Genomic DNA, 26228 nt, shown 5'->3' on the forward strand with positions numbered 1-26228 from the left:
TTTATTTCTTAGATTGGACAGTGGGTACCTGCATGTTCATTTCATAATTATTATTTACATATACATGTGTTACACATAATTTTGTCGTATGTTTCACAAGAGAAACTCCTTAATGTAATGCAAAAATAATATGAACAAAAGTAATAAAATCCTAGGAACACAGTTTGTAAGAAATGAAAAAAACATTTTTAACTGGGAGACCTAAAAAGAAAACATTAAGAAATGAGAATTAATACAATATTACTGGCAGGAGGACTTGTTATAAAAAAGGTGTCACTTGTCCCCCAGAGAAGTGAAGAATGCAAGGGAAATAAAGATTCTGATGGAACATTTTGGAAGTTTTGTAAAATTATTCTAGTATTCTTCTGGAAGAATACATGGGTATTGATAGTCCAGAAAACTTGCAAAAGAATGATGATATTTGGAAAGGACCTGTTCTACTGAATATTAAAACATGCTATATCAACACAACAGAGAGATACTGTCAGAATAGAAGCTATGACTCAATGAAATAGAGCAGAAAGCCAACAACATATGCTAGAATATAAAATAATTTAATGTGATAATAAAATGGCATTTTAAATCACTGGGGAAAGTTTTGACTGGTCAATTTATTATCCTAAGAATATTGTAAAGAACTCTAGTGAGATTTCCATTTTGTACAGTACATAATATTGATCCCAGATGGATTAAAGTGTTAGGTTTCAAAAGAAAAAGTTGAAGGCAGAAAATACAGATGACTGTTCATCTGATGTTGGGTAAAAAAGAGAATTTGCTCTGAGCTAGTACGAAAGGAGGAGCCCAGGTGGTGGTCCCATCCCAGCCTGCATCTGATACAGCCTTCTTAGTGAGCAGCGCCAGCACCTCTCTGTTCAGCTCACCTTTCACCTCTTAAAGCTTCTCCAGGTTCCTGACGAAGCTCTTCCTCCAGGACACTTTGGGTAGATGGTTTCACTCTCTCTTCTTAAGAAAGTAGAGCCATTAGAGGACACCTCAACCCCCCTCTCCAGAGCACTTGCATATTTTCTTCCTCTTATCTCACAGAGGGAAGGATGCCCTCTTTCCCTGCCCTGGCATTTTCAGGACCCTACTAATGTCAGTTGTTTCCTCTCTCTTTCCTGTCCTTTTACCTCTTACGTCAATTTTGGATTTTTTCCTGGTTGCCTTTAATCATGCTATAACCTCTCCCTCTCTGGGAGGGGGCAGTACTTTACTCCATGTCTCATTCCTGCTCCTTCTTGCATTCACCTCCCCTTCACAGCCAAAATGTTTACTCATCTCAACACAAGTAAACATTTTGTTTGTTTGTTTACTCGCCTCACCTTCCACTCTTTTCTCCACCCATTAAAAGATGACTTATGACACCAGTGTTCTCCCTAAATTACCCTTGCTCAGTTCACAGGTAACCTTGAAGACACTCCATTCAGTAAGCAAACAGAAGGTTGCATCTTACTCGGCATCCACACCTGTCACTGTTAACCAATACCTTTCTGCTCCTCCCTTGGTTGCTTCAGTGACAGCCCACCTTCCTGGTTTTCTGTTGCCTCTCTGAACACGGCTTCCCAGTTTCCGAGTTTCTTTGTTTTCCTTGTTAAGTTTGGAGTTCTTCTTGCCTTAGTCCTAGACTTGCTACTTTTGTTCTCCTCTGCACTCTGGCTACAAGATCTACTCCCTGCCCATGGTTTCAGTGCCTAAACATCGCTACCCACTGCCCCCACCCCACTGCTACAACATTGCCCCCTGGGTGTTCTGCATACTTGTCCAATGAATTATGACAGAACTGAGCTTGCCAGCTTCCTTTCCAAGACTAGGCATCCTCTAAGGCTCCCTTTCTATGAACAACCTCTGATCCACCCCACTGGTATGAAACAGAAGAGCTGGGGTTTTACCTTGACACGTCTCTTTCCTCCATCACCACCAAATCACAGGAGCTCCACCAAATCACAGGAGCTCCCCCAAATCTCTGACACAGTCTAATTCTCTTCTACAGTACCGTCACCCTGGTCCAAGCTACCATCTTCTCTCCCCAGGATGGCTTTTCTCCTTCCACACTTTCCTCCACAAAGCCATCCACTGCACTCCAACACCCACCATCCCCAGGATTGTCCTAGTAGCTTCTACTTATCCATCGACCCTAACTTACTTTCTACTCATTATCCTGATTTGCCAGGCTAGATTTTCTCTGCTGGTTATAATTCTTCCAACATCTTATGTGTTTACCTCAAAGTCCTGATAACAACTTTAAAAAACTAATTATGATTGCAATTATTTAATGTAGTCTCCCTTTCCAGAATACAAGCTTTATCAAGGATTTGACTATATCTTTCTCTGTCCCTGGTGTATCTGTAATGTCTATCACCAAGTCCCTTGGTCATATTAAGTATTCAATAAATATTTGTGGAAAGGATGACGGGATAAGGAAAAGCAATAAGAGATCTGAATACTTAGAAGTTTCTACATACCTAAAAGATTTAAAAAGCAAATGAAGAACTGACCAAAACTATTGTAACCTATGCAGAAAAGCTTAAAAACAGATTATAAATCATAAGACAATGATGAACAGAAATGAAGAGTCATCCAGGAAAATGAGCACAGGGTATAGAGAGCATGTTCATAAAAGAATCAATGCAAATGGCCAATTAAACTGAAAAACAAATCTGTGCTCTCCAGTATTCTAAAAAAGGTACAACTACATATGCTTAATCTTTTAAATAGTCGTTGTTGTCATGGATTGGGAATTGGCATATCCTTCTGTTTGGGGAGCCCAGAATTGTGTGAACTTTCTGGAAGGCAATCTGGTAATATATGTCAAAAGCCTTAAAGATAAAATAGTTCATTTACTTTGGCCCAATAAATTAATTTCCAAGAATTTATCTTAGGGACGTCAGCAGAGTTGCATTCAAATACCTATTTGTAAGAATGCTCATTTCAGTGTTATTATAATCATAAAGAATTCAAACCAACTTTAATGCCCAATAATAAAGGATTGGTGACTATAATGGGGCATATCCTGCTCTAAGTAGCCATTCAAATGCATGGCCCCAAAGAACAAGGATTTTTTTAAAACTGTTATCTGTTTAGCGATAAGAGAAGGTCACAACACAATATGCACAGTAGGAGTTTAATTTTTAAAAATAAAATATGTATATGCATAGTCATGTGAAGATACTGGAAAAATATCTCCAGTTACAGGGATTATGAGTGATTTTGTTCTTTTCTTTTTTAAAAAATCTTTTTTTGTAGATTTTTAATATTCAACAAATTCTGTGTATCATGTCCGTAATGAGAAAAACTAAATATATTTTAATTTAACAATAGGGAACTGATTGCAACATATGGCCGTGGCTATATCTAGAGAGGCACAGCATGATGATTAAGAGTATATGCTTTGAAGCTCACAGACAGGTGTTCACTTTCCTCTTTGCAACTTAAGAGCCATATGACCTTGAGCAAGTTATTTAATTCTCTGAGCCTCAGTTCCCTTATCAGCAGAAAGGAGATAATACTACCGGACAGAGCTCTTTTGTAGCTTAAATGAAATAATGTATGTAGAATTCTGATCACAGAGTAAGCACTTAGTAAAAATACCTGTGTTTATAATGCCAAAATATAAATAGATTCTGTAATGACTTACATGAATTCATGATCCTCTAGGGGGTTATAACGGGAAGTTGGGGGAATCATTATTTTACGGTTCAGCATCTTCCAGACTGTCATAATGATGGTGGAATTCAGCAGGAGGATGCTGGCAGGAAGACTTATCTGGGTACAGAAACAGCCCAGGAAAGGTTTTGCTCATTAGGGCAAAATGCTGGCATAGGTCATTGACTCATCTATTTGTCCAAGCAGCAAATGATTGTTACGCATCTACCACGTGTCAGGCGTTGGAGACTCAGCAGCTAGACAAATGAGCTGCCCTCTAATTAGACTGAAGTTTCAAGGCACATAGTTCCTGGTAGATTCAGGGATTAGGAAACTATGGAAGCACTTCCTGTAGCTGGAGAAAGCTTGACAGGTTTGGGAAAATGATAGTGACGTTCACGTTGCATTCCTCAAATACCAATCCTAAGGCAAGAGTCTAATTCCAGAATCCTACTGCTGGCAGGGCTGGGACCTACAGATGTCCTCTTTACCCTGGTCAGTTTTAGTTCCAGAAGAAACTTGCTCAGAGCCTGCAGATGAAAAGCCATCGGTCTTCCAGAGAATTGGTTAGCCAACTATGGCCCATGGGTCAACTCCAGCCCTTGCCTGTTGCTAGAAATAAAGTTTTTTTGGAACACAGACATGCCCATTTATTTATGGATTGTCTATGGGTGTTTTTATGCTGCAGGTGCCAAAGTTGAGTAGTTATAACAGGGACTGCATGGCCCACAAAGCCTAAAGTATTTATTATCTGACCGTTTACAGGATAATTTTGCTGACTCCTGTTCTAGGTCAATGAGGCTGGCGAAATGAGATGGAAGGTGACATCAAGTTCCTAATTTTTTCCTTCTGTAGTTCCAGGAGCTGTTCCTCTAGAGTCCATCCAAGGGGGTCCCTTTGAGGAGAAGATCTACATCCAGTGGAAACCTCCCAATGAGACCAATGGGGTCATCACGCTCTACGAGGTAAGGAGGCCCCTGTGATTGTATCACTTGGCTTGGCTTTATTCAGTTTCCTTCAGCCTGACGTTGGCAAATACCTACTGTGTGCAGAGCTCCATCAAGGGCACAAAGGTGAGTGAGACACAACTTACTGGAAGGTTTCTGATAATACAGTGGGAAAAAAACACAGGGGCATCAACTGAGCTGTCTTGATAGCCCTAGTGACAAAGACAATTGGGCATTGAAAGGATTATTGATCTCTTCAGCAAAGGCATTAGGACTCAAGGAGTCAGGTAGTCCTGGCACAGCTGAGCAGACCCAGGCCTGGCAAACAGTACTTGCAGTTCCTCTGGAAAATCACAACACTCACATGATTCCCGTGGTACCCATATCAGTCCCTGGGCTTCCAGAATGGTCCCAGTGTCATTCTCTAACTGGGGGTACATGATTCTTGAGCTTTGACGTTGCTCTGTGGCTAAGGCATATGGTGATGCCTTGGCCACAGAGCCAAGGTGATGGTGTTGAAAGCCCTTCTCCCAGGATCAGCAGGGTCTTATATCAGAGATGGAGCAGAATGTCCTTGGAGAAGAATGCTCCCATCAAGCCAACACAATGTGGCCTCACTGAAAACTTTCAAAATTAGAATAGATGGTATAGAAGCTCATTGCAGAGCAGAAGCAAACAGTAAAACTTCAATAAGGCTGATATAGCTAAATGCTAATATTGGGATATGGGCGAGATTGACTTTCTTCCCACCCCTTGTGTTCTGAGACACCACAAGGTTGTTGATACAGATTATAATAAGAAAACGCAGCAATGCAGAGAAAGGGCATGGAAACTGAAGCTGGAAGGATAGAGTCTGGTATCCTAGTAGTCCTACCACCATCTCAAGTGACCTTTAGCAGGTTCTTCCTCTCTTCAAGCCTCAGTTTTCTCATCTGTAAGATGGGGGAGGTTAATCGTTGCTTCAGGGTTTCTCCAGGGAGTCTGAGAGGGGAAAGGTGATAGGCATCCCAGGCTGAAATACACTGCTGGCTCATGGAGGGACTAATGACTCAGTGCTTATGCAGAAAGGTACACCTGTTGAGAGAGAGCTTGGGGAAGAATATCGCCGCCATAAGGGAGGATGAGCTCTGGGGAGGAAAGTCAAGGGGTATTGATGAGGGAGAAATATTCAAGGTAAATCTGATGGACACAAATTCGCTAGAGAGACCTGGACAGACCTCAGGGCTGAGGGAAGAGAAAACTGTCTTATGTACAGGGTGCTAGAGAAAACACCTTCAGGAAACACTTATCTCACTCCATCCAGCGTTCCTCAGAGGCAGAGCTGTCTGACATCTCCATCTTGGAACATGGGCTTGAGAGAAGCATCCTTCCCAAGGATGCTGCTGAAGGAGAGGAGGTACTCATACTGATAGACCTTGCCTGCGACACATTCAAAACCTTATTAGGGAAGAAAGGGACTGGAAACTCAACTGAAACAAAACCCAGTCATTTAAAAGCTACACACTGTTCTTTGTAAAGCACAGGCTGCGATCATACACACTCACATACACACTCACATACACACAGATGAGATAGACATCTACCCACCTGCCCTTTGTAAAGCAGAGGGAAAGGACCCAGGACTTAAGGTGTTAAGTTGCTTGGTGTTGTTTTATAAATGGCTCTCAATGCCAGGTGTTGAAGACTTTTGGAATTCACAGGCCAGTAACATTTCAAATGGTTTGGGGGAACCAACACAGAGTACTTTACCATCTTCTATTAACATTGTTTCATAAAACACAATTTCAAAAATATAGAAAGGACATAATCTCAGAATAAAAGGCAGTCCTTTAAATCGAATAAATTTAGCTTTATGGGTAACCCATGACATTCTCCTTATTTTTTCCTCATTTTGCCTTGAATTGAGGACAGCTCTGGCGTGAAAAGACCCCGGTTCTTGTACCTACCTGCCTTCGGAAACCACAGGTCTAGGCCACGTTGCAGGTAGAGTCATATCTGCACAGATTGCTTCCACAGGAGCAGTATCCCTCTTGCTGTAACAGGATTATGCACTGCGCTGGGCTAGGAAACCCTTGATTGTGATTCCACAGTAAGAAGAAAGAAATAGATGGAGAGAGAGCAAGAGTGCAGACATAGCTGTGAGTTAGACACACTGAGCACGAGCTCCCCGAAGGGGCTGCTGAACTCACGTTTGGCTGCTTGCTGCTCGAAAGCCAATACTTGAGAGACAGATGTTGGTTGGAAAGGAAAGTTTGCTTTATTCAGGAGGCTAGCAACCTGGGGAGAAGGCAGACTCATGTCCAAAAGCCAACTCCCCACTGCCAATCAGAGGGCAAGAGCTTTTAAAGGGGGAGTTTCAGGGATGTATGGGTGGAGGGAGGGGCTTAAGTGCAGCAAAGCACAGTGAGCTCTGACAGTCATCTTGGAGTTGGTCATAGGGTGGTCTCATCAGCATCCTATTGATTGTTTTAAGTACAGTTAAGCTTCAGTTCCCGCGTCCGTTTGTTCCCACTTCCTTGAAGTTAGTGCTCGGAATTGTGTCAGGTGGAGCAGCTTATGTCATGGCTACAGTCTGGTCATCGTGTAGTTAACTTCTTCCACCTGGTGAGAGTTTCAGTATCTGCAAGATAGCTCAAAGAATGCGGCTCAGAATATTATCTGTAGCCCTTGAGGAAGAACTAAAGGTCTTTGACTTTGCTTAATGGCTAAACTATTATTACTTTGTTTTATTTGACTGCTCTCGTTTGTTTCTGCATTTCCTCACTTTAAATGTATTCTTTGGCTAAAGTTTTTCTACAGACAGGAGGCAGGCGGAGGACATGGCGGGTGGTTCTGTCCTGAGAAGGCCCCATAGGGTCCTGCTCTGTTCCAGAGGTAGACTCCTAGATGGTACGCTGTCTGGAACTCTAGGCACAAAGGTGCACACGGATTAGGACAACGCACCTTTCTTCTCGCTTCTCTGTGAACCCAGTGCCTTGTGGATATTCAAAGACCAGTTGCTGGGCTATTGGCATTCCCGTGAGGGACTCTACTGGAAACAGCTGTGGTGAGACACCTTCAGGTAGTTTCTCGGCTGCTCCTTCGGCTGTAATACAGAGAACCAGAGCTAGAAGGCGGCCGCTGTCTGACCTGTTTGAGCATTTGAGGTTACCTTTTGGGAATATGCCAAACTTCCGGGTTGACGCTGTGAAGGGGCCTAAGGAGGTCATGGGCTTAGGCCTTATATGTTGACCATAAACATGGCTGTGACCATGTGTGTCACAAACCAGTGAGGCCTCAGAAGGTAAGAATGTTGACTTTGAGGTCAGGCAGCCTGGATGTGAATCCCAGCTCTGCCACTTCCTTGCTGTATAACCTTGGGTACATTAAGAAACTGCTCATTTATATGTATTAATAACCATAAATATATGTTTAGTACTGCGTTTGGCATTTAGAAATAGCATTGAAAAATATTAGCTCTTGCCATTACATAAAAATGAGGCCACTGAGACTTGGAGAGGTGAAATGTAAGGACCAAGGTTATGCAACTCACGGGTCCTGAATGCAAGTGCAGGTGTCTCGCCCCTTATCCAGTGTGGTCCATGGACCAGCAGCATTGGCTGGTTAGAAATACAGCATCTCAGACCCCACCAGACTTCCTGAATCAGAGTCTTCATTTTACCAAGATCCCTGGGGGATTCACATGGGCATTAAAGTTTGAGAAGCACGGCTCTAGACTGCACTAGTCTTCAGAAAGTTTCAGCAGGATGGGGAGTCTCCCCCACGCTGGGCCCAACCCAATCCTGCCTCAGATAGTGAGCAGGAGACCTTGCTTTTAAAGACATTTACAACAGAACATGTGTTTATGAGGCAATCTCCAAATGTAATTAGATGAAACCAATTTGATTTTTTAAATTAGGTTCTGGTTATAATTTCTAGAGAGAAATCCATAAATCACAAATCACCCTCTTCTGATCTCAGAAAGTACATTTTGTGGCAAGGAAAAATCAGACAACACAAATGGAAGAGAAATCCAGGATTGTCTGTGCCTTCCTATGTACAACCTTGGACTCAGCAAAGTCAAAAGCTAAAAAGAGGAGGGAGTGAAGAAGAGTTATAACTTTGTAAATATTGTAAAAATTGTTAAACACAGCAGGTCTGAGTAGTATGTCATACGTTAAGATTAAATTCCCTTCCCCGTGGGTCCAAGTCATAACCTGTGGGCCCACCCTTGGACAGTTCTGCCCTCCAAAATCGGAATGGTTTGATTATGTCCCATTCAGTCTCTGGGCTTCAGTCCCCTCTTTGTAATATAAAGGTGTCAAACTGTTCCAGCCTTCTACTGGGGAAAATTCAAAGGAAAAGCAAATCCACGCCAACCCCACACAACCAAAGTTTTACACCTCATTTTGGATTTGCTCTGCTGTTGAAACCTTGCCCATGGCCAGAGACTTCAAAGGCAAAGCAGTGATGACCCTTGAAGGAAAACAACTCGTGTAAAGGCCCTGCAGTAGGAATGACTCTGGCCTGTTTGACAAGTAGGAAGGAGGTCAGGGTGACTGAAGCCTCGTGAGCATGGACGATGGTGATGAGGCCACGTGGAGAGTGGGTGGGTAGAGTCAGGTTACGCAAGGCTTCTAGAGTTTGCACTTTCTCCTGAGAGGAACAGAACACCCTAGGAGGATTTTAAGCAGAGGAGTGAAGGAATCATATTTGCATTCTTAAAAAAATCACCTGGCTGTTGTGTGGCTAGTGGCTGTGAGCACAATAAGCATCTCAGGGACACCTGCAAAATGTGCCAGGAGGCAAGGACATTTAACTCATCTGTGATACTGCAGTGAGGGCTCAACTATTTGCTGGAAGCCCTTGCACCCAGGTGGAAGAGGTGAAAACTTTGTCACATCTGCTTTTTCCTTGCTGCCCCTTTCTGGACTTCGACACCTTCCTTTCAGTCAGGAGTTCTTCTCTTGAAGAGCTCCCTGGAACCATGGACTTAGATTCTGGCCTCCTATCCCTAAGGGCTGGGAGTCTAGCCCCCTACCCTGATGCCACCCCAGGGCTGTGAAACGGCCTGATTCTCCAACAGCCATGACCTCTCTCCGTGCCCACTGAAGGGGGAGCTCAGAATGCTCATCAGAGCCCGCTGAAGCCAGCCTCGCCTCTGCTGCAGCAGGACGCATCAGGGTGCATAGCCCATGGCCTCAGATCTTCGGGAATTTGTATTTTAGTGGAGACGCAGGGTGCGCTTCTGTGGTCACTTCCCCAGCAGGGTGACAGACAGTGCATGAAGAGAGGTCACGTCAGAGGCCCCGTGCCTACACACCCGCAGATCAGCATCACCTGGGAGCAGGTCAGACATGCAGCATCTCAGGCCCCAGCTCATCCACTGAATCAGAGTCTGTGTCTTAACTAGGTGACTCATGCGCACATGAACATGGGAGAAGCAGTGGTGTAAGACACGTCCTAAAATGTCCTAATCTGGCTCTGGAAAGCTCTGCTTGATGCAAACACTGCAGTCCTTGGATGAATAATGTGGCGACTACATGAACTGAGGGATATCTCTGCTCACATGGGGTCCAGAGAGCTGAGGATTTTCACCAGGGACGTGGAAAGCATGCTATTTGCATAGACTCTTCCGGAGCCCTACTTGGGTTTGATGGGATATCAGGGTGCCCCAATCAGGGCCTGTACGTGAAGAGGGTTGGCGTGACCCCTTCCACTCTGACTCTGCTCTTGCGAACAACAGGACTCCCTAAAAGCAGACCAGGCAACTGCAGACAGGCACGCAAGCCAGAATGCGGTCACAGGGGAAACAATCCAGTCAAACAGTTGCCTAAAAACTCCTCAGTAAAATCATTCAGAGACAAGCTGTTCAGAGTTCATGAAAAACAATAATCAATATGTGTTTCAATTCAATTAATGGTTCTCGTCTCTGTCCAAAAATAAATATAAAACGGTGTGAGGGAATTGGGCCAGAAGATGCAGCCGGATTAACGTGTGCAAATTTTAAAAATTCAGACATGAGAAGCTTCCCAGTAAGCCTTTATGTTTAGCAGTCAAAATCACCAAGTTTCTAATTACAGCGTATAAATCTGAGAAGCTTAAAGGGAATGAGAGGACCCTAATGAGGCAGGAATGGGTGTCTTGATTATGCTAGAGTTGATTGACATTTATCCTGCAAGCTATTCTAGGCGCCTGGCGTTCAGAGTTAAATAAAACACAGACTTCGCCTCAGTAAAACAAGGCGGCATTCCTGTGCAGAAGCCCCTTTAAAAGTCGGGATAGGTTGGAGGGTCGTCAATATTTTTCCAGCATATAGACAGTTGCATTTGATCTGAACCAAACGCATGGGCCCCAGGAATCAGCATTCCATCAGAGTGCATTGCAGGAAGGCCAGGCATGTGTTCTGAGCCGGAGAGGAGTTCTGCGCAGGACCAGTGCAGACAAGCACTGATGGAGAGAGGGGCCAGCTGCGTGATGAGCTCAGAGCAGGCTCTCAGAGAAAGGCCCGGGGGAGGTGCTGCCTCCTTTTGGATGTTCATCCTCCTGCCTTCTCTTGGCTTGGCCGTAATGACCTCTCAGGGCTCGGTCACCCAAGACAGGCTTATGGCTCCAGTCCACAGAGGGTCAGTAGGGAGGATGGGATGTGGTCTTCGATGGGCAGGAGGTAGTAGAGGCAGGAAGTGACTAGCACAGCCCAAAGCAAGAATTTGCATAATTCAAGCTGGATCTACATTAATTACGATGTACAATTTGCATAATGCAGGCGGCTAGTGGGTGTAACATGAACCGGGCTGGTAACTAGGAAAAAGGCTCTTATTTCTTTTGAATCGTTTAAGCCATAAGTATGGGAATCATCCATTCCTCCCACCTGCCACACATCAAATACTCTAGAAAGTTCCACCCAGGCCAGGTCCTACGACACCACCTCCACCACCACAGTGTTCTGAGCACTGATCTGATGCCTGGACTACTTCAGAACCTCCCTGCCGATCCCCCATCCACACTTCCCCTATGCCACTTCCCCACGTTGCAGCCAGACAGAGTATCTTGAAAAGTAAATTCAGTCATGTTACTTCCCTGCTTTGGCTTCGTCTTAACTTTAGAGCCCCGGATGATCTGGCCCCTCTAACTTCATCTCCTGCCTCTCTTCCCACTGTTTTCTGTGTACCAGCCCCTCTGGCTTTCTAACACTTCCTCCAGCTCATCCAGTTCTTTGCAGCCCATGTGACTTTGTGAATGCTGTCCCTTCTGCCTATAGCACTTTTTACTTTATGTTTCTTGTGGCTGGTTCCTTCCTATCCTCCACCTCCAAGAGGCTTTTTCCCTGTACTGTCCATTTTCTCCAGCAATTTGCTTATTTCTGTCATACCGTTTTTACAATCTGCACTTATTTTGTTTGTGTGCTGTAGCATCATCTAGTCCCCTACCGGACTTTTAGCCCCATAAGGGTACGGGCCGTGTGCTGGTTATTTTATGTGTCAACTTGACTGGGCCACGGTGCCCAGATATGAGGTCAAACATTATTCTGGATGTTTTTGTGATGGTGTTTTTGGATGAGATGAACATTTAAGCCAGTGGACTTTGAGGAAAGCAGATTGCCCTCCATAGTGTGGGGGGGCCTCACTATGGAGGCCCTCTGAGTTGAAGCTCAGAATAGAACAAAAGACTGAGCTCCCCTGAGCAAAAGATGGAATTCTGCCCACAGACGACCTTCAGAACTGAACTGTGAAACTAGCTCTTCCCTGGTTCTCCAGCCTGGTGGAGAACTCATCTTGAACTGACACTGGTCATATTTGTTTTTGCTTTTTAGTGTGTCCTCAGGACCTAAAAGAAAAGTTTGCACATCATATGTGCTCAATAGATATTCCTTATATGGGTGTGTAGATTTGTACTTTATCTTAATAAGGGGTAATGGTGAAATTTTGTCTGACAAGTTGAGTGGTTCTCAAGCCTGGCTGAAAATGAGAATCATACCTTGAGAGCTCCAAAACATATCATAAATACATTGGTAGGTGGATACATAAATAGATGGATGGATGGATGACTGAATGCTTAGGCATCATTGTATTCCAAATAAATCAGAATATCTGGAGGGAAAGTTCTATCCATGTGGAGTTGTTTTTTTTGTTTTGTTTTTTTTAAGTGCTTTGGGAAATTTTAGTGTACATCCAAGGTTGGGAAGAAGCATTCCATAACATGCATCCAGTCAGTCCACTCTGATATGTTATCCTAGCTAAATACCTGCTAAATAAACACAGTCATGACTCTGGCTTTCCCCTGCCTTCATTTTCACTCTTCTGGAATACAACATTGTCTGATGTTACACTATAACCAGCTCAAACTCATGCCCGTGCAGATGCTAGGCACTAATTATGTTAAGGCTCAAATTCAAGAAGCGTTGGCTTTTTTTCCCTCAAGTTTGCTAAACAGTTTGTGGAATAATTGAAGACACACAAGACCGGATCAGTCCGTCAATATCCCTTTGCATTTCGTGAATAGCATCTTGCAGCTCTGACAGCAGAATCCACCATGGACTTTACCTTACAAATACCTTCCCCTCTCCTTTTACAGTAGAAGTTAGTTCTGTTGTTTATTTGTGAGATTTACAAAAAGGCATACGCACACCCAAAGCTTCATAGATTTTCCCACAGGCTTTCCCTAAGTCTTAAAAGTCAGAGACCTGGGATGTCAAGGAGCCGTTTTTCCTAACCCTCAGCCCATTACGCGTCCTCCGTAGGATGTTCCTCTGCCACATACAGGTCTGCTGGGCTGACAGGCTGGTTGAAAGGAATGATTTCTGGCACTCTGAGTCTGGAAGGAAAGGAAGTTGCCTTCTGATATGAATAAGTTGCATTTATGTAAGTGGGACCTTTAGAGCTGCCTGTCATCCACTTTTAGCATACCAAGAATGCCTATATATTAGCCTCGGGGTGTTTCTTTCTTTTTTTTTTTATTACAACACAGGTATTTGTGATGGAGCCAGGTAATGTGACAGTAGGAATCAACAGATGCATAGCACTTGTTACCTGAAGAACAGCAAATCATGTTCTCCTGGCAATAAAAAGGTTTTCACAATAAACATTAGTCATTCAACTTAGCTGTAAAGAAAGCAGTAGGAGTTACTGCATGGAAAATATTCCCACAGTGAGCACACGTGGACCAGTTTTGTCTTGGTGTATGTGTTTATAAGCATGTAGGTTTGCGAGTGTATGTAGCTGTAACATGGCACGTGTATGCACGTATGTATTTGTTCACATGTGCGTGTGAAGCCTCTACCCTTGGGCTGTACCCTCAGTCCCCATTGCATCCTTGGAATTGCTCTACGTTTTTTGGAGAGTTAACTATAGTAGATTTCAGAGGCACAGGGCTCTATGTCTGTTTTCTCCTTGCCTCGAGAAACTCCAGGTCATTTCCTGTCCGTGTCATAGGAATGTCTCAATGGGCTCCCAGCTGTTTCTCATGAACTTCTGCCGTAATTCCTCTCCAGAGCTTTTGCTAAAGGAAAATTTGAATTAAAAAAAACCCCTGCAGGTTAAATTTAATCCTGTGCATTTACAGTTGTCCTAAGAGAGTGGAGGGAGGGAAATGAAAGGGTCGTTCTGCACTTGGCCAGCCGGGCTCTCCTTCATGTTCCTTACGTGGGAGGGAAACTGTGTTTTGATGTACTGTGCATCCGGTGGGCTTTGTGAGGAGTGGCCTGTGCACACAGCCACGTGCCTACTGATGGAACCCTCTCTTTGGCTACCTGGTCCTCTCAATCAACTATGCCCAGAGGCAGTGTTTAAGCTGCCGAGTGTCTCTTTAAACATCAGAAGTTGTTCTCTTTTCATCTCAGATGTTTTACCTTATTACTCCTGTTGGATTTCCACCTGGACAGGGCAGTGTGGCACGGGTTTGGCGCTTTTAACTGGCTGGCTCTTTCCTTTGTGTTTTGGTCAGAACAGCTCTTTGTTTGGGACTAAAAACTGAAGAGGGGTTGTGAGTGGAGTGTTCATCTATCATCAGGGCATTTGAGCCTTCATCCTGAAGTCTCTGGAGGCTGGAATTCAAATTTATGATTCAGAGATTATCCTTTCATGGGTCTCAGAAGATGGCAGGTAGATTTCTTCCCCTCACTCTGATCCTTTTCTCTGGCTACTTTTTCTTCATTCTTCACCAAGAGAAGAGTAGTAGTTCCTTAAACTTTATACCCAAGTATGGGATGTTGGCCTATATCATTATGGACTCAATGCATGCATGCATGCATGCATGCATTCATGCATACCAGGTCTTTTTCAGAGCCCTTCAAAATATATATCATAAAAATCACCATTGCTTTGCTTTCTTGGTGTCCCTTTTATTTTATGCATTGTTTTAGCATACGTGTATCATTGCAAGTCAAATAGTGAATTATGCTATTAGGAAATTAAAGGTCGACTTTTAGTTTGCCATAGCTAAGTAATATATTTGAGTGAGTCCCTTTTCCTACCTGGTCCTTGGTCTCTACAGCTCTGACCTAGGAGAACTGGACCAGTTAGATTCAAAGGATCCTTCCTACTTTGACCTACCACTCAGGTGTCCAAAATTGAATTAATCTTACTCTTTGTTTCATGAAATACTTTCCTCATTGGTCTGTGCATGACCCCTTTTTGTATCTATTCATTATTTCATTTTGCAATTACACACCAGCTACCGAGACAACCAGAACTTTGACAATATCTTATAGACTTACGAGCTCCTCCCACCCCAACCTACTGACTCCTCCTGCTAACCTGAATGTTATATACAATTCCTTTGTATTTCATATGGCTTTACTATTCATATACATTCCTTAAAGTCATATTATTTTGTTTTGTTAGTCCTTTAACTTCAATAAAGGATTTTCCGTTGTATATAATCTTTTAGCATTTTTATCCCATATCATGTTGCCAGTAGTCATCCCTTTGATGAGTGCAGCTGCAGCATGCTCATCTTGACTGCTGTATAATATTCCATTGCGTGCAGATAGTACAACACATTGATTCATAAGCCCTTGATAGGCATCAGGGTTACTTCTAGGATGTTGCCTTTATCAACTGTGAAGATATGAGCATCCTTGTACATATCTCCTGTTGCATATGTGCAAGATTTTCTTTTGAGTTTATATCCAGAGACTAAGTCATATGGTAAAGTAATGTTCAACTTTATAAAAAAAAAAGTGGAATTATTTTCCAAACTAGGCTCAACGATTTACCCTCATGTCGGCAAAGTATGAGAGCTTCTATGATTCCAAATCCTCTCCAATATTGGTCTGGTCAAGAGTCTTAATTTTGACCAGTTAAATAGGTATAAAATGGCATCTTTTTGTTGTCTTGCTTTGTATTCCCTCAGTCATTAATAAGGTTGAATATCTTTTCAAATATTTGCTACTCATTTGTATGTACTTTTTGTGGGAGGTGTATTCATGTATTTTGCCCATTTTCTACTGGATTATCTGCCCTGATCTTATTGATATGTAGTCTTTATATGCTTTTTATACTATTTTGTCAGTTATGTGTATAACTTGCATTTTTACTTCCTGTAAGGTATCTTTTGATAACAGAAGCCCTTAATTATAACGTAGTCCATTTTATCAGTCTTCGCTTATCTAATAAGCACATTCTGTGTCCTTAAGTAACTATTCCCCAAACCAAGGTGAGAAAGATGATTCCCTATATTTCTACTAAAAACTGTATAGTTTTGTTCTCTAAATATAAGTCCTTTGTTTATCTACAGTTAATTTTTGTGTATGGTGTGAGATGAGGTGCAAAATTCATTTTTTCCTCTGTGGATAAATACTTTCCCCAGGTCCTTTTAATGATAGCCTGCTCTTTCCTTGTTCTCCCAGGCCGTATCTGACATAGGCCGAAGTTCCTTATACGCATTCATCTGTTTCTGAGCTTTCTATTCCGGTGGCCACCATCTATAACAGCCGCACTCAGAGTTATTAGAGCTTCACAGTTAATCCTGATCTCTAACAGAGCTCGTCCCTCCTCCTCATTCTTCTTTAGAAATATCTTGGCTATTCTTGCCCTTGGCTCTTTCACGTTAGAATTTAGTTTTCCAATTTAATGACAAGCCCTGTTGTAGTTTTGATTAGAATTACATTGAATATATGAAACAACATGGTGGGTAATTTACATCTTTACAGTCTTAAATCTCTTTGTATTTATGTAAGTTTTTGTTACTGTCTCCCAGAATTTTATTACATTACCTATAGAAATAATGCATTTCACATTAAATCCCAATTGCTAACTTAGGTCTCAAAGACCTTGCACCTTGGATTCTCTTTTCCTCTTTAGTCTGGTCTCACTGGCCTTCTTTTTTTTTTTGCGGTACGCGGGCCTCTCACTGCTGTGGCCTCTCCCATTGCGGAGCACAGGCTCCAGACGTGCAGGCTCAGCGGCCATGGCTCACGGGCCCAGCCGCTCCCCGGCATGTGGGATCCTCCCGGACCGGGGCACGAACCCGCGTCCCCTGCATCGGCAGGCGGACTCTCAACCACTGCGCCACCAGTGAAGCCCCCTCACTGGCCTTCTTTAACATCCTCTAACAAGTCAAGCTCCCTCCTGCCTCAGGCTCTTTGCACATGGAGTTCTTCGTTGACAGAAATCTCTTCCACCTCCTTGCAATGGCCAACTCATTCTCATACTACAGGGATGGGCGAGTACGCTCCTTCCTCAGAGAGGCCCTGCCTAACAGTGTTAAAGTAGGACTCGACCCGCTTACCATTATTCTCTATCACTGCTACCATTTCCTGAATAATATGTGTCACAATTCATAATTATTGTGTATTTAATTATAAATGTATCTCCCTATATTGTAAGTGCCATGAAGGCAGGACCCACATATATATTACTCACCGCTGGAGAGCCCAGTGCCTTACGCACTGCCTGGAAAACAGCAGGTGAATATGTCTATCTATGTCTATGTCTATATCTATATCTATATAAATGAATGAAGATTGGAGAGGTTTCCTTTGATGGTAGGAGTACAGTGATAGTTATGAGTCAGTTTGCATCAGTTAGCCTACAGATATGATCTGATATAACCATGTAAAATCGTAAGATTATGCCCTAAGTCCTATAATAATTTATAATACGCCGCATGAGGTTCCAATGACCAGTGAGTTTACATAACACTCATAGAACTCAGCTGAAAATGGTAAACATGTCAAGGTTAGGGATCCATTTTTTTACAGTTGCATCTCAGGTACCTTAAACAGTACCTGGCATAAAGTAGGTACTCAGTAAGTATTTGTTTAATGAATAAAACTGTATTCCAAACTTGAATCAAGGTTAAGGCAACAGCTGCAATAGATATTGAAATATCTAATTCCTTCTGATTTCGTGATTTTTAAAAGGAATTTATTCTTTGTTAATGTGAGTGACATTACAACAACAGTACATGGTGTTAGAAAGATGGGGGGTGCAAAGTCACCCCCAATTCCCACTCCCTCACAGACCAAGCATTTTCACAAGGGTTTATTTTTTTTCTAGTCCTCATGCAGTGACATCTTTTGCATGATTATGACCACGCTGCAAAACTTGGGTTTTCACTCTGTCAAACATTTTCCAGTTTCAGTGTAATCTACTTAACTATCCCATTTAATGGCTCTCTGCTCCCCTGAGCATATAGGCCATATTTTACTTTCTAATCATCCGATTTTGGGATATGTTGATTGATCTTCCCAGAATGTAAGACACAATTTTCAGCACAGGGTAAGAGGGACCTGGATCTTTTTAGAGCTGGTTAGCAGTGTTCGAACTTCTGCTTTCCTTTTGCTTCTCCGTAGGTTTGTCAGTAGCAATCAGAGCCAATCACATGCCTTCCGTTGATTGTAGAACTGTGCTCAAAATAATAGCTCTCTCTGTTCCATAGGAATGGATCTAAGGGAGCAGAGTAGAACAATATGTACAAATTCAGACAGAAATCTGTAAACCCAGAGTTAGAAGTGGTGGTCATATTTTCCTCCTCCTTTTAGAATGTGAGTCTCCATTTGCTTATTTCTTAACAAACGGAGGTGAATGTGGGGTATGTGTGTGCTCCCACTCTTCCCGAATACCATCCCTGTGATAGACGTCCAGGGTACACTCTGCCATTGAACTCTGACCTGCCTCAGAATCCCTCTTGATGTGGCATTCTAGGTGGTCATGGTGTCACTTGTGATGCTTAACTGCCCTCTTTGTCCTTTCCCACCTTCTGTGTAAATGTGCTCTCTGCAGTTCTGGAAGGCAGTTCTTTTTAGTAACTGTGGGACTGCCTGGAATAAGGGGCCAGTGCTATGGAGTCCTTCCTGAAGAAGGTGCCAGAGGTGAGAAAGTCTGCACTAGAACAACTTATCTAGAGAGTTTTCATGACTGTGTCTAAAACACAGAGCCACAGGAAGACAGGAGCATGTGTAGAGGTTTCAAGACCTTACTGGAACTTTCCCTAAGGACCTTGTATATATAACCAGCTCTGTGCACTCCCCGCCAACACATGCGTTCTGTAATCTTAGCCTTCCCCAGCCACTTTTTATAACAATATTACAGAAAGTTTGGATGTCAGAGAAAAAAAATCACCTATAATCTCTCCCCGTAGGACAACAATTATTTTGCCTTGTATATATATTTTTAATTCATTTTTGGCTGCCTTGGGTCTTCGTTGCTGCACACGGGCTTTCTCTAGTGTTGCGGTGAGCAGGGGCTACGCTTCGTTGCAGTGCGCGGGCTTCTCATTGCGATGGCTTCTCTTGTGGAGCACGGGCTTTAGGCGCACAGGCTTCAGTAGTTATGGCACGCAGGCTCAGTAGTTGTGGCTCAGTGCTCTAGAGCGCAGGCTCAGTAGTTGTGGGGCATGGGCTTAGTTGGTCTGCGGCATGTGGGATCTTCCCAGACCAGGGCTCGAACCCATGTCCCCTGCATTGGCAGGCAGATTCTTAACCACTGTGCCACCAGGGAAGTCCTTTGCCTTGTATTTTATCTTTGTTAATATGCATACATCTTTTACCTAACTCTAATTACATAAAATTTGCTGTCATAATTTTTTATTAAGCATTTTATCACAACCATGATGCTTTCATAGCACCATGGAAACAGCTTATCTTTTCTAATGATTGTATAATTGCCCATTCAGTGTATATACCCTAATTTACTTATCCATTCCCCTCTTTTTTTCCGTATTTCTGAAAACACTGTAATAAACCTCATGCCTATGGTGATGGTATATCGTGATGGACGGAACATGGCCTTCAGATCAGATTGACCTGGATCTAAAATCCTGGTTCTAACGTTACCTGGATGGAAGACTTCGGGGGCACATTAACCACTCTGAAATTGCGTTACTGTATATGCTTAGATTTTTTTAAATGCATGTAGGAGAAGTAATATCAAGCCTACAATTCGAGAGTATCATAAGAATTAGATGTATGTTGCCAGTAGCCATCCAATGTCATGGCTGGTTTTCTTTCCCCTCTTTTTGGCGTATTTCTATTTTAGACATTCACCCACATGAAATTACAGGGTTGAATAGAAGGAAGACTTTTGTAACTCTTGATACATATTGGCAAATTGTCCTCCAACTGGATTGCAGCAGTGTGCGTGTATGTTTTGAGTCCTGCGTTGAGCCAGTCACTGTGTGTGGGAAGCAGGCCTTTGGCAGCCCAGCAGAGGTTATGTCAGGTTTCCCAATCCCCTCAGAGCAGGCTGATGTGTGAAGAGCTCATCACACATGTTGGCAGAGCCATTTGCACTCTCCAGGAATGTGCTGGAAACGCTTTGGGCTCATCAATTTATTGTTCACTACTCCTCCCCTTTGCCTTCAAGTAGCAAGTACAGTGCTTGGCTTCCAAAAGTCTCCCAGAAGGTCCTGGGGACTCCACCAGAGCTCTGAACTGGGGGACTCAAAACTAGTCCCTGGGGCTTCCCTGGTGGCGCAGTGGTTGAGAGTCTGCCTGCCGATGTGGGGGACACGGGTTCGTGCCCTGGTCCAGGAGGATCCCACATGCCGCGGAGCGGCTGGGCCCGGGAGCCATGGCCGCTGAGCCTGCGCGTCCGGAGCCCGTGCTCCGCAATGGGAGAGGCCACAACAGTGAGAGGCCCGCGTACCCCCCAAAAAAAAAGAAAAAGAAAGAAAAAAGCACTAGTCCCTGTAGGCTCCACCACTGCTTTACTCTGCTACACTACCTGCCACACCCTCTCATGGCCTCTGTTAGCTCATCTGTAAAAGAGAACGTTGAGGCAGTTGGCTTCTAAGGCTGAACCACTCAGAGTGTTCTGTCATCAGCATCATCTGGGAGCTCTTTAGAAATGTGCCATCTTGGGCTCCACCCCAGATCTGCTGCATCAGAGTCTGCCTTGTTCTAAGATCCCGGGGTGATCCCATACCCATTAAAGCATGACAAGTACAGCACTAAATTATCTTCTGCCCAAGATTTGCTGTCATGCTGGGAACATTTGCTGGGAGCCTCAGTTTGAGAACCCTGCTCTCCCTGCCCTATGTCTGCACTATCTCAGGATTTCCCTAACCTGCAGTGAGGTTCTTCCCCTGCTTAGTTACATCTGTGGACCTAGATGCCAGTTCTTATGGGTCAGGGTCATAACAACCAATACCTTCTTCCTTGAGGTGACCAAAACCATTTTTGGTGAAACACAGACCTTACTAGTCATTCCACTGTTTAAAATCCAGCTGTAGATCCCAGTGGCTCTCAAGATAGAATCTGAACTCTTCTTTAGCTTGACTAATAGGTCCCTCTATGAATGACCCAGGCCTGGCTGGCCTCCCTAGCATCCTTCCCCTTTTTTTCATACCCACCTCCCCAAATCCATAGGCTTACCTAACAGCCACCTCACACTCCCCCTGTTCCTGTCTTCCTCTGTCTGGGACGCTCTTTCCCAGTGCCTCCTTTCTTGCTTTTAAAGGCTGTGCCTCCTTCAGCACCCTCGAGGGCTCAAGAATCCTCTCAGGAACACTGTTTTTCTGAAACACCTGGTTTGGAGGTTCCTTCTTGTTATGTTATAATAGCATCTATTGCCCTATACTGTGATCGTTTATTTCTACACATGTCTACCACTAGGCTCAGAATTCATAGACTTCTAAGAACGTATTTCGTTCCCTGTTGAGTTGCCGGGAGCTGGCCTCCGGCAGGTCTTCCGTGAATGGCAGTGGCCAGTGGTGCAGCTCCCTCCCCTTCCTTCCCACAGGTCTCTCCATCCCACTCTACCTGCTCTCTGGCTCCAGAGATTGACTGTCAGGCATCCCTGACCTGCCTTGCCTTCTTGCCTTCTGTTCAGCAAAAGGAGTGCCCCGCTACAGATAGAAAGGGCAGGCAGGGGCGGGAAGGAGGGGTCATTACTGCTCCAGCAACCTCAGGGAGGGTCACAGCTTTTCTCAAGGTGACCTTTCAGGTTCTTGAACTTCTCCTTCCTCCACCGCTCTCTCCCTTACTAAATCCCCCTCACAGCCTGTGGCCCTTCTCCCGTCACCTCTCCTACAATATAAATAGTTCCTTCATTAAACTCTGCTTGGATTACCCATCTGTTTTTTCGCTAGGACCCCAGTGAGACCCCTGTTATCATTACCGTGGACCACTCAGGGTGCTTGTCATCGTGGACTTCATCTCAAGCCTTATAGCCCTTCAGAGTGAGGATCCTTATCCCTACTAACACCAAGGCTTAAAGAAGCACTATGACTTGCCTAAGATCACCTAGCTAGTAATTAGATGATACCTAGTAATTAGTCATTCCTGCCAGGTTTGATTCCAAAGGCTGTCCACTTAACTAGTTAGCCACTGTGCTTTCTCCAAAGGCGCTCAATAAATGATCGTGAAGTGGATCTGAATTTCCCAGTCATGTGCAGTCCCCCTGACTGGGGTGGCCATGAGCTGGTAGCTGGGGGTAAAGAGGCAGCCTTGGGACAAAAAGGGAGACTGAAGTCTGGAACCAGCCTTGGCCTAGAAACCCTCCATGTTGTGTCTTCCTACTAGAGCTGTCACAGCCTTGAGGCGTGGTGCTCAGTCAGTATTGATGGACAATGGCTGACACGGGGAGGCGGGTGGGGGAAAGCAGGTGCGTCCAGATTGGGAGGAGAAGACTTCACGGCCCTCAGCAGAGGTGGCTTCATCGTCATGCTTTTTATTTGCAAATCCCGTTCAACTTGAACATTTCTGCAGCCGAACAGAGGTTTTCAAAGCCCTGCGCCTCCCATCTTCTGCAGCTGAATGGCATGCATGACCCAGTGGCTGTTGGGGGTGTGGTTCTGACATGAATTTCTGACACAAATATGCACTGTCTGGTATGTCAGTATCAAAGGAAAACTGTAGAAGGAAAATTAAGATAATATTTTTCAATACTGGGAAAAAGTTTCCCATTCCAAATCAATTTTGAAAAACAAAATCTTTTCAAACATCTAGCCATGTCAAAATAGTCAGGGCTCTCTATAAAACAACCATGGCATTTTATGAAGTTTCACATTTTCAAATCAATTATTATCTTTAAATATAAAAGGACACCTGTCCTGGGCCCCAGGATGCTGATTTCTACCATCATAATGTTAACAGGAGTGCCCAGTGACCATGTTCAATTTGAAGTTTCAGTCACTGTGCAGCAGATCCAGCCCCTGATATTTTATGATGCTCAAGGCAGTGCTTCTCCAACTAGAATCTCTGGAATCCTGCAGCGTGGGGTACCCACACGTTTATGCTCCAGGGTATACAAGTTCTTCAGTTTGAGAAACACAGGATGAAAGGCCTTTTCCTTTTTCTTTCATCCTCTACTTCTGTGGTACTTTTTAGCCTTAATGAATCCTTGTTCTGTAGGAAGTACTTGATAGACAGTTCTAGAAAGGAAGAAAGGGGAGAAGGGAGAACAAGAGGAAGATCAGACCTGGCAGTCCATATCAGCTGCTTTCAGACCCGGCTTTCAAACCCTAGAGTTTTGCAGAGACAGGGAGGGCCAGGTCCTCCTCAGAGCTATTGAATCAGAAACTTTAGGGGCAGAGCCAGGCAATACATATTATTGGAGCCCATAAGAGTCCCTTGTGCAGCCAGATTTGAGAGCCACTGCAGTCTCTATGAACTTTCCCCTGCCCCCTGCATGGTCCTGGTTGGGGTCTCAGCTTCTCCAAGACTCCTGTCTCCATCACCTGCTAGGTCTTCCTGTGCTTGGTCATCTTTCTCCAAGCTCCACCCTCCACCTCGGCCATCAGAGTCACCAATCAAACATGCAGGCCAGCAAACATGGCCAGCCTTCCACCAGCAGAACATAGCGTGAGCTCCTCAGTGTAGCACCTGGGATGCTCCCTGTACCCCATGACCTCCTTCATCTCCTTTCTGGACGTCTCCTGCTTTAACTCCATATTCCAGCAGCTCCAAACTGTTTACTGGCAGCTCTTTGCCGAAGCAGCTCTTTACTTCTTTTCCTTTGTGCACTTTGATACTCCACCTTCAAGGCCCCTCTGCTTTACCCACTTCCTGTTTGCAGAGGGATACTTGCTCCCCAGTCATCTCCATCACTACCTCCTTTTGAGATTTCCTCTCACCTCCTCCAACTGGTTTAGACACTCCCTGTACAGTATTCTGGAGTATATTTGCATCGTAGTGATATGTGGCTGTCACTGGACCTCAAGGCAAGGACTTTGTCTTACTCACCAGTGTTTCCCCAACATCTGTAGCAGTACCTAACGCATAATGTATGCTCAAGGGATGTTTGACAAATGCATGACTTTACTGAGCCTTTCTTCTCCCTCTCTCCCCTCTCCCACCAAAACCAACCTATTCAATTTTAGCTGCAGCACTAAGTTACTTAATGTCAAAGAAATACGGAAAAGGAAGAGTGCCTCACATGTTCTTTTGCTGTGTTCTCCTCTAGTCCTTGTCTATTTGCCTAAATCCATCCTCTTTCATGCACCTATCACAGACCTGCCCCTCTCTTTAACTTAGGATTCTCACGAGAACCATCTCCCTGTTTAATATCTTGATGCCATCATCGATTCCCTCCTGTATTCTTGTTTTGGGAAGAAAGGTGTTGCTACAGACTATTTTATATGTGTCCTCACCTGAAAAAAAAATACGCCCATGGTGGCAATGGCATGCCCAGGAGCACTGGCTGCAAGTTGCTGTAATTGCACTGCGCTTGGTGTGATCTGATGGCTGTCACATCATTCCCATAGACACAATCCAATGACACCAGTTAATCATGCCGGAACTTCAGTCACATGCGTAAATGAGAAAATCATCCCCAAATTAGGCCCTGAGTAGGTCAACTTGCTTGCTGTTTGAGGCTTTTGAGACCCAGAGTTCCCCCTCTACCAACTTGGCAAACTCCATCGGACCAGTGTACTCAGCTAGAGGGTGAGATGGAAGTGTGAGCCGTTAATGATTAACCCTAGTGTTTTTCACGAGGGTCTCAGGAATCCACCCGTGGGAGACGTATATCCTGACCTATAGGAGTCTTAGGGTGGCAACACCCTTGGTATAACCTTGAAAGCTGCAATTCTGGCTTTGTTAAGTCTCCATCAGTAAATTGAGAGTGCTTGCACAGAGAAAGTATACCTGTGACTTTGGATTCCAGCTGAGGAAAGCAAGGTTTTCTTTGTTGATGTTTGGAAAAGCCTGGGTGTCCAAAGTCACTGATAGAGCAGCAACAAAAATATTTTCCGGGGCGAAAAAAGCACTTTGAGGTTGATCCCTCCCACATCTCCAAAACATTTGGTTAGTTCAGCAAATGCCAAATGAACTGAGATCCATACAGGCTGTTAAAGTCAGAGTTTAGCACAAACCTTAAATTTGTCATCAAAAGTTAGTGGTTTATATTTGTAAAATGTAATAATAGTAACAGAGAAAGAAAACACTTTCAGTTACTCAGAATCTCACATTGTTCTTTTTTCCAGGGTTCCTTCTAGTCCCTGTCTATGTGCATGTGAAATCTTTTCGTAGTTGTAATTATTGCATCTCTGTAGTTTTTAATGCTTTTTCCCTCACTGAAAAGTATCTCATAGTTACAACATTATTAGCATTTTAATGGCTGCATAATGTCCCATCAAGTGGCATGACCACGATTCACTTAACCGCACCATCTATGACGTTCACAGAGTCTCTGGTATTTCTCCAGTATAAATGAGGTTCAAAAAACAGCTTCAGGGACTTCCCTGGTGGTGCAGTGGTTAAGAATCCACCTGCCAATGCAGGGAACACGGGTTTGAGCCCTGGTCCAGGAAGATCCCACATGCTGTGGAGCCGCTAAGCCCATGTGCCACAGCTACTGAGCCTATGCTCTAGGGCCCGTGAGCCACAACTACTGAGCCTTCACGCTGCAACTACTGAGCCTGCGTGCCGCAACTACTGAAGCCCATGCGCCTAGAGCCCGTGCTCCACAACAAGAGAAGCCATGACAATGAGAAGCCCGCACACTATGACAAAGAGTAGCCCCCACTCACCGCAACTAGAGAAAGCCTGCACGCAGCAATGAAGACCCAGCGCAGCCAAAAATAAAGAAATAAATTTATTTAAAAAAAACAAAACTTAAAAAATAAAATAAACAGCTTCATGTATTTGCTTTTTCCTTTTACATTATTTCCTTTAGATACATTTCCAGAATTATGATTATGTCAGAGAGCAGAGCCACTTGATATTTTTCTGGGTGTACACTGCCCCCTTTAGCGGTGGATCGTATCTGCCTACAC

General features: G+C 44.0%; 1 protein-coding gene across 2 annotated transcripts in view; it reads left to right on the forward strand.

Annotated features, from left to right (window-relative positions):
- Positions 1–26228, forward strand: part of PTPRT (protein tyrosine phosphatase receptor type T) — a 1079376-nt gene that overhangs the window by 684206 nt on the left and 368942 nt on the right. For both annotated transcript variants that reach the window (XM_060030771.1, XM_060030772.1), the window contains exon 9: positions 4498–4607. In XM_060030771.1, coding sequence (XP_059886754.1) covers positions 4498–4607 — 110 coding nt within the window. The remainder of the gene's footprint in view (positions 1–4497; positions 4608–26228) is intronic.

The sequence above is a fragment of the Delphinus delphis genome, chromosome 15 (genome assembly GCF_949987515.2).
Source record: "Delphinus delphis chromosome 15, mDelDel1.2, whole genome shotgun sequence".
Taxonomy (NCBI): Eukaryota; Metazoa; Chordata; class Mammalia; order Artiodactyla; family Delphinidae; genus Delphinus; species Delphinus delphis.